The sequence below is a fragment of the Tachypleus tridentatus genome, chromosome 10, assembly GCF_004210375.1.
Source record: "Tachypleus tridentatus isolate NWPU-2018 chromosome 10, ASM421037v1, whole genome shotgun sequence".
Taxonomy (NCBI): Eukaryota; Metazoa; Arthropoda; class Merostomata; order Xiphosura; family Limulidae; genus Tachypleus; species Tachypleus tridentatus.
The window spans coordinates 82,148,903-82,167,803 of NC_134834.1; the positions used below are offsets into that span (position 1 = coordinate 82,148,903).

The 18,901-nt window shown below is 35.5% G+C and overlaps 1 protein-coding gene across 8 annotated transcripts in view; it reads left to right on the forward strand.

The window, feature by feature from the left end:
* Window positions 1-7,479: 7,479 nt before the first annotated feature.
* LOC143229715 (calmodulin-binding transcription activator 2-like) overlaps window positions 7,480-18,901 on the forward strand; it is a 119,932-nt gene continuing 108,510 nt past the window's right edge. For 5 of the 8 annotated variants that reach the window (XM_076462438.1, XM_076462445.1, XM_076462442.1 and 2 more), the window contains exon 1: window positions 7,539-8,579. In XM_076462438.1, coding sequence (XP_076318553.1) covers window positions 8,573-8,579 — 7 coding nt within the window. In that variant the 5' untranslated portion in view covers window positions 7,539-8,572. The other 3 variants (XM_076462441.1, XM_076462439.1, XM_076462440.1) reach the window with 3 other exon arrangements.

An 18,901-nucleotide genomic window follows, 5' to 3' on the forward strand; every position in this document is an offset into this window, starting at 1 on the left:
ATGTCATAATCATACAACAAAAACGTATTTCAAATAATGCAGTACGGTTCATATAATTTGCATAAATTATTTAAATCTGTTGCAATTATTTTTAGACTTGTATATGTATGCGTATAGATGTTTTCTCAAGGGACGTTACTACAGTAATGTTTGTTGGTGAGATAGCGGTAAGTTTATGAATTTAAAACGCTAATATGAGGGGTTCGATCCTCCGTGATTGATACAGCAGATAACCCAGAGTGGCCTGGCTCTAAAACAAACAAATAGTACAGTAACGTTGACAGAAAATACGCGTACAAACACATTCCAGGTACTTCTGTTTCTACTCAACATCTGTCATGGTAAAATGGTTAACTCATTTTATCTTCATAATGCCCAAAGAAGATACAAACATATCTGGTGTTTTCGTAATCAGTTATCTCAAATAGTTGATGGGTTGCTCAATGATATGGAAGAAGTTTTCTGTGAATTATTTTTATTTCTGGAAGAAACTCGGGATGGTATTCATAGACTTGCTTAAAACGGTTATTCGTCGTATAAGCACGCCCTGAAGAAATTCTTAAAGATGGGCACCAAGAATTAAACAATCCATGATAACAGCGTGAAGTTGGTGTTCTGACCATAGTTGATTAGTTACTGTTAAGCACCTGCACTTAGTTCAATTTATTATATTTAACTTAAACCTATTATTGGCTTCGATAAACAGCCTATCTTTTTGTTAAACAAGTGTGCATTTCCTTTTCCAAATCCTTATAGCTTGTACTTGTAAAAAAGATTAGATCAGTAGTTTTATCCGTTATTCCTATTTCACATGTCGTCTGTATACCCTCTGCTTTTTAAATATGTGTATAAGTACGTGGACTAAAGATAAATAGTTTGCTGGTTAAGTGTACATTTACTAAAGGTGTAAGCACCCCCCAGTGACTCAGCGGTATGTCTGCGGACTTACAACGCTAAAACCGGGTTTTGATACCAGTGGTTGGGGTACAACAAAAGATGTAAGTTAGTTTGTTGTTTTTTTTTCATTATAATTGAACAATACTTAAAGGATAATATTTGACCTTTAAATCTTTATTCATTTACTTGTGTTTTTTTTTAGATAACGTTTCAATTGCTACAGTATTCTTCGTCCTTCGTTAAAAGATACAAAAAATACACATGATGTATTCCAACGATATTGCGTATTTATGATTTCTTACACATAAATTATTTCATTATTAAATAGATTAAAGAGGTGAGAAGTGAACGTCGACACATACGGTGGATATGGAGACGTTTTCGTTCTACAGCATTACAACGGAAAGTGGGAATTTTCAATCTGTAACCTTAAACACAATGAGTACATGTATTTCCTGTCTATAGTGGAAATTGGGGATTTTCAATCTGCTGCATTATAGAAGGCATCGGGAAAATTTAGTCTGAAGTGTCATAGGGTTTGGTTTATTTTGAATTTCGCACAAAGCTACTCAAGAGCTATCTGCGCTAGCAGTCCCTAATTTTGCAGTGTAAGACTAGTGGAAAAGCAGCTACTCATCATAAACCACCGCCAACTCTTAGGATACTCTTTTACAAACACATAATGGGATTGACTGTCACATTATAACTCCCCACGGCTGAAAGGGCGAACATGTCTGGTGTGACGGGGATTCGAACCCGCGACCCTGAGATTATAAGTCGAGTGCTTTAACTACCTGGCCATGCTGGGCCGAATTATAAAGGCATTTGGGATTTACGGTCTGCAGCACAATTGTGGGTATAGGAAATTTACACTACACAACATGTTTTATAAGCTGTCCTTGCAAGTCAGTCTTTTATGATGGATTATTCTTCAAATATTACGTATTCCAATATATATATACCTGCTGGCAGTGTAAATATATTCCTGAACTCACTTAAAATGAATACATTTCAATTATTATTTGCATGTTCTGTAGCACACATAATTAATAACCAGAATCATATATATATACTGTTGGTGTATATACACTACATTGCCAAAAGTATGTGGACACCTGACCATCACACCTACATGTGCTTGGGCATTAATATAGAGTTGGTTCTCCCCTTTGCTGCTATAACAACCTCCACTCTTCTGGCAGGGCTTTCACTACATTTTGGAACATGGCTGCGGGAATTCATCTACAAGAACATCAGTGAGGTCGGACACTGATATCGGGCGAGAAGGCTTGGCTAGCAGTTGACGTTCCAATTAATCCCAAAGATGTTAGCTAGCTGGGGTTGAGGTCAGAGCTCTTTGAAGGCCAGTCAAGTTTTTCCACACCAACCTCCGCAAACCATGTATTTATGGACCTCGCTTTGTGCACGTGAGCATTGTCATGCTGAAACAAAAAAGGGCCTTCGCCAATCTGTTGCTACAATGTTGAAAGCACACAATACTCTCGGGTGCCTCTGTATGCTGTAGCATTAATGTTTTCCTTTACTGGAACAAAAGAATCTAGCTCAAACCCTGAAAAACAGCCTCAGACCATTAATCCTCTTCCACAAAACTTTACACTTTGCTTCATGCATTCAGGCAGGTAGCCTTCTCCTGGCATCCGTCAAACACAGCTTCGTCCATCAGACTGCCAGATAGTGAAGTATGGTTCATCACTCCAGATAACGTGTTTCCACTATCCAGAGTCCAGTGGCAGTGAGTTTTACACCACTCCAGCTGATGCTTGGCATTGCGCATGGTGACGTTAGGCTTGTGTGCGACTGCTCGGCCATGGAAACCCATTTCATGAAGCTCCTAACAAACAGTTCTTGTGCTGACGTTGCTTTGAGAGACAACTAGGAACTTGGTAGTGAGTGTTTGAACTGTTGACAGGCGATTTTTACGCGCTTCAGCACTCGGCGATACCATTCTAAAAGCTTGTGTGGCCTGCCGCTTCGTGGGTGAGATATTGTTGCTCCTAAACGTTTCCACTTCACAATAATAGCACTTCTAGTTGACCAGGGCAGAAATTTGACGAAAGTATTTGTTGGAAAGGTGGCATCCTATGACAGTGCCACGTTGAAAGTCACTGAGCTCTTCAGTACAACCCATTCCACTGCCAATGTTTGTCTATAGAGATTGCATGGCCGTATACTTGATTTTATGCACCTATTAGCAAAGGGTGTGGTTGAAATAGTCGAACCCACAGATTAGAAGAGGTGTCCACCTACTTTTGGCCATGCAATGTATTTATTTATAGGGATCTCAGAAGTAGTGTATTTTATTATTCGTAATTCAGGTTCCTAGCTTATTAATGCGTGAGTAACGTTCGTTTCTGAAATCCAAGTATGACTTTATCCTTTGGAAGGTTATGGTTTCAGTTATAAACTTTCAGTTATGGTTATTAATGGGACACTCATTCGCTCACACGTACACTCCTCTCCTCTTAACACATGCACCAGTATTGATAATCTAAATGTTTCGATTTTTTTTTACAATATTACACAGATGTAGAGGTGCTAGGAGCTATATTAGACCATTGAAAAACATTTAATTTGGCTGAAGAGGTTGACGAACCTTTACTTTGAACGTTTAACCACAGAGAGTGTGCCACGAGACATCGACCACTGTCTGAATCACGTGACTTTCAACTACCTCTGTTTTTTTTGTTTTTTTTAGGTTTACAATCAATAAGCTCAAACAATCTTTTAAGTAGATGGATAAATCTTTCATTATTCTGTCTGGTCGAAGTTGAGAAACAAAGATATGTCAAATGTGACTAATGAGCAGTCTCGACATCAAAACTGATCATTGAAGGGCACTTAAGTTGGTCAAACATAAAAAGTATTTATAATACCTCTGTGATACTTTGGGTACGTTCTCCAATACCACAAACGAGTTTATAGCCAGAAACTGACATCATGTGGAATTCTTTTTTTTTTCTGGCGTTAACCTTCTGCTCACCAAAACGTTTGTTAAGTTTAAGTAGAACTCCTGACATCATTTGATTTGTTTGTTTTGAATTTCGCGCAAAGCTACACGAGGGCTATCTGCGCTAGCCGTCACCAATTTAGCAGTGTAAGACTAGAGGGAAGGAAGCTAGTCATCACCATCCACCGCCAGGTCTTGGGCTACTCTTTTACTAACAAATAGTGGGATTGTCCGTCACATTATAATGACCCCACAGCTGAAAGGGCGAGCATGTTTGGTGTGACGGGATTCAAACCCGCGACCCTCGGATCACGACTCGAGTACCTTAACAAGCTGGCCAAGCCAGGCCGAAATAATTTGAAGAATTCTTTAAGTGTATGTGTGGTGTATTTGCAATTTCTTCTTTACATTTACTTATGCTGGAATCAAGAATTTCAAGACATGAAACTAAAATCCTATGATTAGATGCACTTTTGCAGGGTCCCCGAAACTGTTCTATTTCAAGAGTAAACAATACCAAAATTAAAAGTTAGAAATGTTTTTATTTCTTGCTTTTCAGACTTTATATGTCATGCTGTGTTGTAGTTTGCAGAGTGCATAATTTTTCTCATGATTCATGGGATACGCACGTTTAACTGACGTTGTAATAGTACAACTTGCAACATTAAGCTTCCTTATGTGACGTAATTTAATGTTGAATGACTGACTGACAGACAACACGCTACTATAAAGTGGGTACGAGTGGTTAAATGAGATGGCATTTCCAGACAGCCTTCGTCCTTCTTTCGGGGACAATATACAGCAGAGTTTTATGTATATTTATACTTGTGTTGACGTATATCATAAACTTTGGTGCATATTATTTGCATAATCCAATGCTGTACTGGTACTCTGCCTGCAACAGTATTAATATATGTTTTTAAAACTGTAGGCTTCGGAAGATGTTACATATATTTACGTATAAGGCAGATATTAGTTAACCTTACTGTCTAAACTACTCGGAACTTTTAAAACAATGTCTAAATAGTTTGAAGTTGTTTTCTTCGACGACAGCAAGTTGTTTTGATTGAAACATAAAAAATATTAGATTATCAAAATTGTGTAATTTTTAGTAACAAATATAAATCAGTGAGTTCTTGCAATTTAAAGTTATTTGAAACACATCTCAGTTCTCATAACGCGAAGACATAACGACTACCATAATTTTATTACAATGGTTTGTTTGTTTGTTTTTAAATGTCGCGCAAAGCTACACAATGGTTATCTGCGCTAGCCATCCTTAAGTTAGCAGTGTAAGGCTAGAGGAAAGGTAGCTACTCATCACCACCCCCCGCCAACTCTTGGGCTGCTCTTCTACCAACGAATAGTGGGATTGACCATCAGTTTATAACGCTACCACGGTTAAAAAGGCGAGAATGTTTGGTGCAACGGGGATTCGAATCAGCGACCTTCAGATCACGAGTCGAGCGCCCTAACCACCTGGCCATACAGGGCCTTATTACAATGGAGAGAAGTGATCTGATTAGATTTGCACTTGTAGTTTAACAAAGTAGAACATATTTGTTTGATGTGCTTTAAGTTGCTTTCTTCAAATGGAAACTTTAAGTTACCTTGGTGTTTTGATCAAAAATATATGTTTTAAAGAACTTTCGTACAAAGCTACAAAATGGTTATCTGTTGAAATGATAGACCAGAGGGAAAGCAGATAATCAACAAAGCTTACCCTATTCTTTAGTTTACAAGCCGAATAACAGACACTTTTATTATACGTTTACAATCCACAAATGCTGAGCGCGATTAAACAAAATGCAATAACGGGATACGAACCACAAAACCTCATTTTACTGTTCTGCTCGCTACGCCATGCTTTAACTAAAATGTATTCTTACACTACATTATTTGATGTAACCTTCGTTGTTACACTAGTGGTGAGGGTAATGTGAAATCTCTATTGAATTTGAGATCTTAAATGAGAGGACGACGTTACCAAACGGTCTGTTTCTACAGGTGGGTGCTTTTACCAAGGTTCTAATAGACAGACAGTGTGCTTGTGATTACCACTTATAAAGTAATCGATTAGAGAGAAGGCTGGATAAATAGTCGGTATTGGATGAATGTATAATGACAAAATGATATGTTTTCTTATATTTACGCATTAGAAAGTTAATTATAGCATGGCGTACTTCATACAATGTCTGTTAATGTGTTTGAAAAATCATTACAACGCATATCGGAAATAACAGCTCAAACACGCTGATCGATGTCAATTGCAGGAAGATTTATGATGTTGCCCTAATTTGCCTTGGCTGAACGTAGCCTTCTTTTGCGTTACAGATGAGTGTAATGTCGAAGTCGGAGGGAGAAAAAGTACGTAATAAATTAAAGATTACATTCTTTAGAAAACATCTAGTGTATTCGTGTTCAGAACCAGAACCAATAATCAGATTTTCAGGACCAACAGATCTATTTAGAATAGAACATTTAGTTTGAGTTTTATCCTTAAATAACATTTTTGTTAAAGCTGTCTGAAAGAGAACTGGGTCAGAAATATATAAAAGGCGGGCCTGTTACTGTAAGGCATTAGTTTCAATGATTTGATAGTGTCATTCAATTAAACACTGAAGTTTCTTAGAACAAAAGGACGCCCATGTTACCATGCGTACGACTGTGTACATTAGTGAAAATTATGACCTCAGTAAAATCACACAAAAAACGTTTTATAGGAAACAACTCATTTAAACTTCTTAAAGAATTATCATCATATTGACTAAGTTTTTAATAGATTTCCTGCCGTTTTTACTGACTTTGAGACAACGTTTTGAGCTCCATGCTGAGTTCATCATGAGCTCTCCTCTCATTTCACACGAAACAAATACAGTTCTATAATCTTTCTTCCAGCGGAAAAAAAAACACAACAAAAAACGACATGGTCAGTTTCCATGGTAACGTATCTCTTACCCATATTTTTTTTTCAATCAAATTGTATAATTTTTCTTAATTTTAGACTTATCGATTTTCAGAAAATTAATACATTTTAAATGTATGTGTAAAACTGGAAGTCTGATTGGCTCGAATGCGTGTTTGCATGTGAACAGGAGTTTATCAGAGTACTGTACATACTTTGGAGACCATTTAATAAACACTATGTGCTTTAACTAAAAAAAAAAAAAAAGCTAGTTCGTAAGAACTGAAGGCAAAACAAATGCATATATGAAGCAAATTTTCAATTTATTTCTTTAATAAGTTTGCATTGTCAGAACAACTCTGGCATAGTTTTCTCCATATTTTTATTCAACTGTCAGTAAAGGAAAGCAAAACGTTCATTCGCTGTTCACAGTATGTACTCAAACCAACATTAAAGCACTATTCTGTATTTTAATGTATTTTCTTTCTTGGTGTTAAAATGTAATTATATTCCCAAACATTACGATTAAACATAATCACTTCCACGTTATCAACTTATTTTGCTTTCGTTGTGCAACCAAAGGGCTTTGTATTTTTTGTAAATGAATTCCAATCTAGCTCTAACAAAGTCAGTTCGATTTCGAAAGATCTGTTTACAGCGCCACCACGCACAGTGATTTGAATAGAGCTCACGTGATAGTAAACAAGCATGCGCTTAATGTGGTTGATAGTTAGACCGTTAGAATGTCCAGACGTATTCAGGGTAAGACGGCGTATTGTGTTTATCTCTAGAAATGTTAGTCGATACAGTTCGCTCAAAAATACTTGATATAATACAAAGAGTCTGAGTGCGTAATGTTACTCTGCTTCTTCGTGCCGTAGTGTGAAGTGAGGAGAATCTGGTTACGAACAGTAGACGGTTGATTATGATATTGGCGTCGAACTCGTGATTTTGTTATAAAGGTTGAATTTATCAACAGTGGGTTTAGAATGTTGTTGATATCCTCTCTTGAACTAAACCACGATTTTTATGTTTTTGTTTGTTGTTGCTTTGTTTTTTTTTTGTAATTGCTATTTAAAAACTAAGAACTGTTACTGAATCTAAAATTGTGTAGTCACAATTCGGTTGTTGTAAGTCCAGAATCTTAACCGATACTTGTAGTTGAGTTTGATGTAAGCTGAGAACTTGTTTCATCTGGTTCTAGTTGTAATAATTATAGTTGTGTTTTAATGTAAATTGTGAACTGGTTCTTGATTTCTAAGTTGTGGTTATTTGAATTTAATAATTCCGGTACAGAAATAATATCATCATTTAACTACACCAGTTTATTATAATGTAAGAATGAACTAGTTCATATTCACTTCAATAATGTAAAACGTCCTGATTATAGTAAGACCTGACCACAAATACAAACTATTAATTTCTGTTGTAACAGATCTTGCCATTAAAACAAGAACATGGCATTTCGTCTACGTTATGTGTGCTTTCTTCCACACTTGGAAGTGTACTACTCCCTTACAGAGTGTATGAAGAAGGCAACTGATATTCTCAGCCAAAGTTAGACCAAAACGTGGATGAGGAAAGTGTGAAGTGAACTTATTTGACCAAAATATCAGAAAGATCATTAAACCTCGCAAACTTTACCAGCTTGATCAACTCAGAATTTCTCGTTGAAAGCGTAGTTGTATTTGCACAAGTCATGAAAAAACATGACTTTCGAGACTAACCGAGTGTCCTGTATAAACTGATTATTTTTTCGCATTTGAAAATATTTAACAACAGAGGATCCATAAAAGAAGACTATGTTGAGTAAGTATTGATATATGTTAAGTGTTTTTTTATTTTAATTTCTTTGATCAAATCATTTCTTAACATATCAAATTAAACCACGGTATCTAATTAAGTTTCCAAGACTTGTTAGTTTGTCAGTTTTGTTCCGACTTCGATAAAACTCGATATTCCTGAGCTCGAGTATAAATACATTATTTATTATAGTATAATTCATTTCTTTAACGTGGTTAGATATATTTATTTAAATATATATATACGTGTATATAAAATTCAAAGGTGACGTTTCCAAAGTGTGTGGTGCCCCCACAAGGAGGCGTGAATTATCTCCTGGGGGGTCGAGCGATTATTTCTTATTAATGAAAATAATTAGTTACTACTATAGATATTGATGCGTATCTGTGTAATGTATCTTGTCACGTAACTTATCTTTCATTCATTAAAAAATGCATATTTATATTAAAGAAAAGTATGGGTGACAAAGGTTCGAGAAACGTTGGTCTTACTACAAGCACTGAAGTTATTTATAATGGAGTTTAAAACATGATGTGGATATTGAATTTTATTTAGTAGATTGCCACTTTATTCTCGTAGGGCTATTGAAGAAGTTGTGTTTTGATAATTTATTCCATAAGTGTATAACCTCATTATTAAGCAAGGCTTCAGGACACGCCAAAATGATAAATCATATTAATTTCTGGCTAATTTGTTTAAGTCAATAATTCAAACTTGGCCGTATCAATCATTTCCATGTAAGCTAACTACTTCAACTGATTGCGATGTGTATGCATTTTAAAAAAAAGATTTGATTATTTTATTACCAAAAGATGAAAATCGATTATCATTCAATAAAGATTAGAGTGGCGACATTATGTACGGTTTTTCTTAATGTCTTTATTAAGATGCGAGTTTTCATTTATAACAATTAATTCTAGACTTTGTTCGGTTAATATGTGTGTATGTATGTGTATGTATATAATTATTACTCAACATTCGAGTTAAATAAATCAAAAGGAGGAGCTGCGTTGAAACAGCTAATCTAGACCTCCGACTAATGACATTTTCTGATAAACTAGAACAAGCCCAAACAAAAATAAAAAACGCTGCACGAATTAAAAGGATCCCCAGGGTACAGACTATAATGTGGGGTACAAAATGTACCATAGGTTTTGGAAGTGACTACTAAAGTAAGACCCACAACGCAGTGGGGATACACGGTCTCAGTCTTGTTAAATCCGTTGAAAATTAATTTTTGCATTAATAATTTAACAATAATAATAAAATATTGTAACGTATTACAAATTTTCCAAAATGTGAATAATTGCGAAGTTAACAGAAACTCTAAATATATTTATCGTAGAATATTAATAATTTTAAGAATGAATTAAATAAATATAAAGTAAAAAGTAAGTAAATTTTACTGAAAGTTTCTGAGAAATATTTTTATTTATTAATGTCATTTAAACAACTTGGCATTCCTTTATGCGGATGAACACTTTACCGCATTTTAAGGCTTGTATTGTGTCTGAAAAGTGGTAGTTACCATGGGCTTTGAGTTGCACTTAGTAGTTATACTAGTTAGTTTAGGATTAGTGGTTGGGATCCTTCATACTTGTATAATTTGTCTATTGGACTATTAATAAGTATCTGACCAAGTGGCAGTACCTTATTATTACTTTGTTTCTCCTTTATTTCAGAGAACAGTCACTTTCACACAAATGTCTTCAGGCAGTGAATGGTGATATAGATGTGGGACATTTAGGCTTGAGCACTCACATCTCGTTCTCTTAATTTATTTTTATTGCCTTATTATTTAATTATTTTATTACTATTATTTCTTTATAGGACATTGGCGAACGGAGATTAAGACTGATAGACGGTGTATCCCCACCGCAATGTGGGTCCTATGTCTTTAGCCACCTCCAAAACTTAGAGTATATATTATATCCAACATTATAGTCCATACACTGGGAACCCTTTTGATTTGTGCAGGGTTTATTTTGGTTCAAGCTTGTGTTTGTGTGGAATATATATACAGGGTGGCCCGTAAGCCCCTACCCATCTATATATCTTGTGTATCCAGTGTATCTGTGTACTGTCCATCATTCTCGCTGCATAATATTATGCACAATACGCTCTTCAAGTGTAAATGGGCTTACATCGGCCATATTTCTCTAAAAAAAAGAAACAAATTTATAACACATGAGTAATTGAATATAACAATACCATATGGATGGTAGGGACTTACGGGCCACCCTCTGTGTGTGTGTGTGTGTGTGTGTGTGCGCGTGCGTTTGACGAATCTTACGTTTTAAAGCGTTTCTTTTGCGTTAGCTTCTTTATTTACCTTACAATGTAACAAGTTAACGTGTTGGTTGCATCAAGAACGATAATTCATTATCGATTTTGTAGTCTTCATGTGGTGATATTTTTTTACGCTTACTGTATCAGCAAGAAATATTGAACTGGTGATTATTTTCTGTCATTGTGGGAACCATTTGTAGGGTATATTTATTTTCTCTTTTTATGTTTGTTTCATTGGCTACATGAGACGATAGGCGAATCATGGTTAAATAGTAAGTTTCAATTCTGATGTTTCCTCCTTGTTATCCGGATATTGTTATCTTTAATATTCATTTTGTATAATCCTCTCTGTTTTATGCTAAAGAAACAATGGATATTTGTAACATCATGGGCTAGTTTACACTACATAAGACAAATTTTACCAATAGTATTAAATAGTATATTTAACATTCGTATTTAGAACTGCACTGTCCAATAAGGATATTGAGCATGGCGATTTAAATGTACATGCGATAGGCTACAACTCCTTAAGCTGAATTCATATTGGCATTTGTATTTAAGCCTATATAAAAGCAAGAAATAGGGTTGTGTATGAGATACTATTGAAATAAAATTGTTTTATAGCCACTCAAGCTAGAAAGATAAAGAGAAGAGATAGGACAAAGTCAAGAAATAAAAAAACTAACATTTTTGTACTGAGGTGTAAAGAAACATTAAAAATTGAGTTCGCCGTGACTGGTTAAAAGCTGAGAATGGGGAAGTAAAAACTTAAAGGAGTCTTAACAGAGACTACATGAGTTTAGTAAAGTGGGTGAAGAAAAACATATAGCGATTTTTTTCCCAGAAACAAAAACAACAAAGGGCATAAATATTATAAGGAGGAACAAATAATTTTGAGTTGTAGGAATCGTATCATTTGGGACAGAATAAACCAGTGGTTCTCAACCTTTTCTGACTACGACAATCAAATTTTCGAGACACACCTGGAAAGCCTCAACGATTTTTTAGGTACACGTTATACGGCAAGCGTTAAAAGCCTTAGAACGCAAATCACAGACAAAGCAAAGCGATATTAACGTCATCTGCACATTGACAATACTATCGCTTGCTTTGGTCGTGAGTGTCGTTCTAAGGCTTTTTAATGAATTTGTGGTATAGCAGAAAAATCAAAACTTTTTAATTTTACATATGTTTTCAATGTGACGCCTGTGCCTGCTTCCGAGAGCAAATCAAATTGTAGCGAGGCTCTAACATAGGCAAAACAAGCTCGCATTTCATCATTGACTGTAAGAAGCCTCTCTCTCTTTCTGGCTTTAATTTCGGTCTGTGCTGAAAATCCAATTTCGCAAAACCACAAAGATGCAAATGAAAGCACAACTTCAACTGCTTTTGAATTGATTGCAGGATATGAATTTTTAATGGAGATCCAAACTCTTTTCGGGAAATAATGACTGATAAAATTTGTCGTTTCGTAAATCAATGAGCTGTTCTTCTTCCTCAGTTGTAAGATTTGTCTCGTTGATTCCGAATGGATAGGTCACCCTGTTATATTCGTCGACAGCAATGTTTTAGTGCGGACCGTAGGTCGCTTAATGTGTTCAAAATTTGAGTGACAATTTTCTTCTGTGACGGACATTCGTTAACAGAAGGAAAAAAATCAAGGACTCCTTTCGAGATCTTATTCTTTCACAGCGTCACCTTTTCATCGAAGGCCTTCAGTTTGGACGTTGCAGTAATAATGTTTTCAGATGGTCCTTGGAGACTTAAGTTCAGAGAATTTAATTTGTCAAACATGGCGGAGAGAAATTGAACCTTCAGCCACCAGATCTCATCATGAAAAGAAAATTCAAAACCTGCTTCCTCAACCTCCAAGAAATAATTTATTTCAGTTTTTAGTTGGACAAGACGCTTTAACACCTTTCATTTCGAAAGCCATCGAACTTCAGTGTGATACAGTAGCTTTTTATAGTCTGAATCCATCGCCTCACAGAGAAGAGAGAAACGTTGAGATTGAAGTGGCCGAGACTTCATGAAATTCACCACTTGAATAACTCTATTCATAACAAACTGCAAATATTTTGGCAAAGATTTGGAGGCGAGCGCCTCTGTGAATCGTACAGTGAACAATTCTAATGTTTGGATTTTGTTGGCGCACCAGAGTGACGAATCCCTTCCTTGTATTGAAGGACAGCCATCGGTACAAACGTTGATATAGTTATTCCAATGTAATTTGAAGAGCAAAATGTTTTCATTCACCAACTCGCAAATGTCTTGGCCTTTTGCTGACTTTTTAAATCTTTGCAAAATAAGTATTCGTTTACGATTTTTCATCTTTTATGAATCAAACAAAAGCCAGAACTTGAACTTTTCCACTAACGTCAGTAGATTCATCAACTTGAAGAGGCCACAGCAGAGACAATTCATCTTCAGGCGCTTCGAAGTGTTCGCAAACTTGATCCTTCAAATCCGACGACAAGTCTACAATTCTGCGCGAAATTGTGTCATTGTACAGTGGAACTTGCTTCACCTTTTTGGCGGCATCCGTTCCAAGCATAGTTTCAACGATGATTGCTAACGCTGGCGCAATGACTGATTCGGCCTCCGTATGCTCTATCTTTCGTTTTGCCAACAATTGAGCAACCTTATAACTTGCAATCAATCCTTTTTCGATCAGCTTATATAGTTCACAAGCTTCCTTGATCGTTCATGTTGTTCAGCCGCGAGATTCTCGAAGTATTCTTTTGGTTTATCCTTCACAGCTGAATCTTTAGTTTCCAAGTGTCTCTTCAGTTTGCTAGGAACAAGCGCCTCGTTTGATAAAGCTGCATTGCAGAGTAGGCAGAATGGTAATTGAGAATGTTCAAATTCCAAAGCGATAAAACCGTATTCGATGTATTCGTTTTTGTATTTTCGTTTGATTCCTTGCTTTTGATTCAACACATTCTCCTTTGCAGTACCAGACTTACTTAAATATTTTTCCATGGATAAATGATAAAGCTAATTCATACACAATGAACATGAAGTTCTGCAGTTGATATAAAATTCTTACCTACAGCGTAGTAGCTGTAGCTTGCCGCAGAATGAGAACGTGTTCCAGAAAGCAGTTTGATTGTTTGATGCATCATTTTTGACGTACGAAGCGCTTGTTGCGCCACAATTAAACTAACAGTCGAACCGTTGCAGTCGAGAATGAAATTAAGTATAAACTTCTCTGTGATCGAGTTCAATGAAAACCATCGAGTGTTTTGGAAGGTTTCAGTGTCTATATAGTAGCTTTTATTAACTGATGTGTTCGACTTGCTTGTAAAATCCCAAGAAAGTTGAATATGTTTCAAAAACTCCGCGGCACACCTGCCAATCTCTCGCGGCACACAGGTTGAGAATCACTGGAATAAAGCACAATTGTTATTGAATTTACTTAAATCAGCGCGCACGTTTTACGTATGTAAAAAAAAAAAGAAAGGAAATGGATTAATATCAGAGACAGGATAAAGTTAAAGAATGACAATGAGTGTGTGTGTGTGTGTTTTCGTTTAACAAAACCACATCAGGCTATCAGCTGAGTCCACCGAGGGAATTGAACTTCTGATTTTAGCGTTGTAAATCCGTAGACTGACCGATGTATCAGCGAGGAATGAATTGCCATGAACAAATTGGTGGGTTAAGGAATATTGTACAGATAGGGTTAAAATTGAAGAGTGCAAAAAATATGAAACGGGAAAGTAAGAGGAGAAAACTGGCACAACAAAATAGTGAGTGAATCAATTTAGTTTGAGATATAATAAGAAACATGATGTGAATTAAAAATAAAGTTCTGAAAATAAAATATGTACTTGAAGTATATTTATATTCGAGAGAAGGGTGTGCAGGTACTTCATATAATAAACAAAGTTATTCATAGAATATACACGTGACAAGGATTGCTTGGATGGGCAACCGAAATAAAAACATTTTATATTATGTGCATGTTTCGGTCTGATGGAAGAAAAAGTGAATAAAATCTCAACTGTTCCTCTGTCCTAAAACACACAAGAAAAACCGGCACTGAGAACACCGGCAACTGAAATAGTGGAAGGTATTGAAAACATGTCACTTTTGGGGTGGGGGAGGTTTTAATTTCGCGCAAAGCTACGCGAGGGCTATCTGCGCTAGCCATCCCTAATTTAGTAGTGTTATACTAGAGGGAAGACAGCTAGTTATCACCACCCATTGCCAACTCTTGGGATCTTTTACCAACGAATAGTGGATTGACCATAACATTATAAGACCCCTACGGTTGAAAGTGAGAGCATGTTTGGTGCGACGGGTTCGAACCCGAGACCCTCGGATTAGGAGTCGAGTGTCCTTACCAACTGATCATGCCGGACCAAATAAAGTTGATTAAAAGTGTAAATACAAGAGTGAGAGGAAACAAAGTTCATAACTCTAACACAGTGTAGTATATTTATAACTAACTAACACATAACTAACTAACACAGTGTAGTATATTTATAACTAACTAACACAGTGTAGTATATTTATAACACTATCATATGTTAGTTATAACCACGCAGACAAGACGTCTTTGCAGCTGATAATTAGCAGCTATATTCTTGTTCTATAAATTTAATTCACTACCGGGGTTCAAATCTCCTGAGTATAACACGATCGCTTTAGTTTTATGTACGTCATAACGCACGATTCTGATAAACGTAATTCGTTATTGATCATACAAGTCTGCTGTTGGTTAACGTGACGCACAGAGATTACCAAAAAATAAAAAAACCTCTGAAATAACACGTTTTCACTCATTCTCATTAAACGCCATAACTTGAGTTGTATCAGTTTGACAGCTATGTAACTACACGCATCCATCTATTAGATACAACGTTTATCAAAGGCGTCGGCGGAACGTCTGGTCTTTGAAACTTTTCGATAAAATAATGTCTGAACAAGACCACTACTTAAAGATGTGTGTCGTCTTCATGTCGACATTTAAGACAATATTGGACTGAAAACGAAACGTGAATGTATCGAAATAACAAAGGGTTAAATATGAATTTAAATCGTGATCGAAAGACGTTTATCAGAATTACATTTCTACATTTTTTGGTGTTACGTCGGTAATATGGTGCTGCCAAAAACTGACCGCTTTTGGAAAAGGTAGGTAAGACCTCTTTCCTCCGCAAAATCTTTAAACAATCATTTCATAAAGATGTGTTTAGATCGGAGATTTAGAATTTCCAAAGCGGAGATGTCCGTTATACTTAATAGCATTGGAAAACAAAGGAATGTTGATTAACTTTGGACACAGAACCACTGACACAGAACGAGACTTATGAGTAAAATAGTAATAGTAAATAGATCATATTGCGCGAACTTAGGTTCTGTGACAACAGTACTCAAAACCAAGAAGGATCTCTTCTTGGAAAAGCAATGTCTCCTGCACACAAGCTGCTTTTACGACAATGTTTTTCAATATTTGCATACCTCGAGTAGCTGGAGAATTAACCAAATATTTACAGTATTTCACATGAAGATATAACCGTTAAGTTACTGAAATCGGCATCTATGGATTTTTTTCTTCTGTGTTTTTGCAACAGGCGCTGGCAAACAATTATGTTCGTGCATAAGATGGATTATGGAAAGTAGTTTGGGGAGGATAGGTGTTATTTGTACACGATAGCCTTGCGAAGGAGCCTTTTTCAATATAAACTACTTTTCAGGACCATTATCAAAATACTCGGCCATCAGATAATGCATAACTGAACCTCACCAAGTTCGGTTAAACAACAGAGAAACACTTTTTTTTCTCTGTTTAACTGTTAAGCAAAATATTCTGTCTCTTTATCGTAGATCTTCAAATATTTATTAATTAAACTCAAATACAGTTGTATTTAATCTAATAGATGATACATTACTTGTACTTGTGTCTGATTACCCCTATAATTTCATCTATTTGAAAAGAATAGCAGTCATTAGCTGGAAGATCATACTTTGCCATATTACTTACGAAGTGATGCAAAGAAAAGAAAAAAGAATTGGGTAAAATTAAGGTTTGATAACTCATTCATATGTTAGGTAGAAGTAAATTCAGGATATTTTTACGTTTCATTTTTTTATATTTTCAAATATGACTTATGGCTACTTTTAAAATGTAATATTGAAAGTAGACATCTTTAGGAAATATTTTCATTCTTGATCAATCACCAAAAAAAATCTGTTAAAGTAACTTTTTAACAAGAACGCAAAACATAACTTTGCTGCAAACGTTGTATGTTTTATTAGTAACTAGAGCATTAATTTTCAGTTGGAGATATTTATCGTTAAGATGGTTAAAGAAAAACATTAGTTCAGTTCTAATTACACAGTACCGATCGTGGCCCAATGGTGAACGTTCCAAACTGAGGTTTTGTGGTTCGCGTCCCGTTACCGTTGCTCTGCACTTAGGGGTTGCAGGTAAATCATAAGTGTAGGGATGAAATCACATTATTCGGTCCAACAACAGTGGTCTAAGAGTTGACGGTAAGCAATAAACTGTAATAAATGGAAGTTTAATGGAGTTCTGTAACAAGTAAGACAAAGTATGCAGAGTTAGCTATGTGCGACACTAACACGTGAAGAATTGCTTTTGTTATATGTGGTATTTGTGCTGGAGTTTTCTTTCTTCGTCTTAACGCTGATTATAAAATCGAAGAACATAGAATCAGTTGCTTTACTTACTTTGCTTTATATAAAATTCACTGAGATATTTTCGTGATCCTATCTTTAATATGGGAATATCTGGAGAATGTTGTCTTTAAATAAATTTCGCACCTAACAGTCGCCGGAACTTATGGGGATCATGTACTTAATGTGAGAAAAAAAAAAATCATCCCACTTACAGGAAAACATATTTCTTGAGCTAACCAGTATTTTTCTTCATTCAGTAGTATTTCATATTACAAGGTTGTACATCTGAAACTGCTCACGTTTATAACATAAAACAAGAATTGTACTAAACACTTTAATTGTGGCTGTTGTAAATAAAGTTAACTAAGTCCATAACTTGGGTACGTGAATATTTTTGAATTTTGTAACACGATCAAGGTATAGTACTTTAGGTCACATCCACGAAGTACTAAATAATGGTTATTTCCCTAAACGAATTAAGTAAAAAGGATTGTGATAAAGGTACTAAATAATGGTTATTTTCTCAAACCTGTTATTAAGTAAAAGAACCGTTTCGCTCTTCAACTTCGAACAACAGTCATTAGATAGCGTACACACAGTGACTTTAAAGTACAGTGTTAATTTACATAGGTGAGCAGCAGCTAGTCAATAAAATATTCAGACAATACCTGTAATTGCTAATTAAACCTTGTTTGTTTTTTGTGTGCAACAGTTATAATAGCTTTTTATAAGCATAATATAAATTATAAATCTGTTTTTAACCCCATAGTGCTCGAAAATTAGTTTTAAGCTAGAGGCCTCGTCAAAACTTGTTGCAGCATATAATGCGCGGTTTATAGGTTTGTACATTTTGCATTCATTTAAAAAGTTTTTATTCTGTTGGAAAACTTTCACTTGAACCAAAAGAATGGTGCAGTGAAATATAGAATTTACTTGTTTATAAATTTTGTCTCTACAGGTACCACCCTCCAGTGGCAAGTGGTATGTTTGCGGACTTGTACTACTGGAAATAGGGTTTCGATACTCGTGGTGGGCAGAGCACAGAGAGCCCTTTGTGCGGCTTTGTGCTCAATAACAAACAACAACCATAGGTATCTAGAGACGATATACATATTAAATTTCAAAATATTTGTCACCGAATGTAGAATATTTAAATATGCGAGATCTGTGTGCAATACTATTTATATTGTAGGTCTCTCAAGACATGATCTTATCATTTAGTTTAATAAGCTATAAGTTCTAAAGAGTGCAATGGAAATACAGCTGGAATTATAGCATGCACACTATAATCTTTGGAGAAAAGTTAAGTTTGAATAATTTCGTTGTAGTGTGTTGTTGTTTTTTGTTTTTTTTACTTCATCAATATCAGGCTTTATGGTATTACTGTG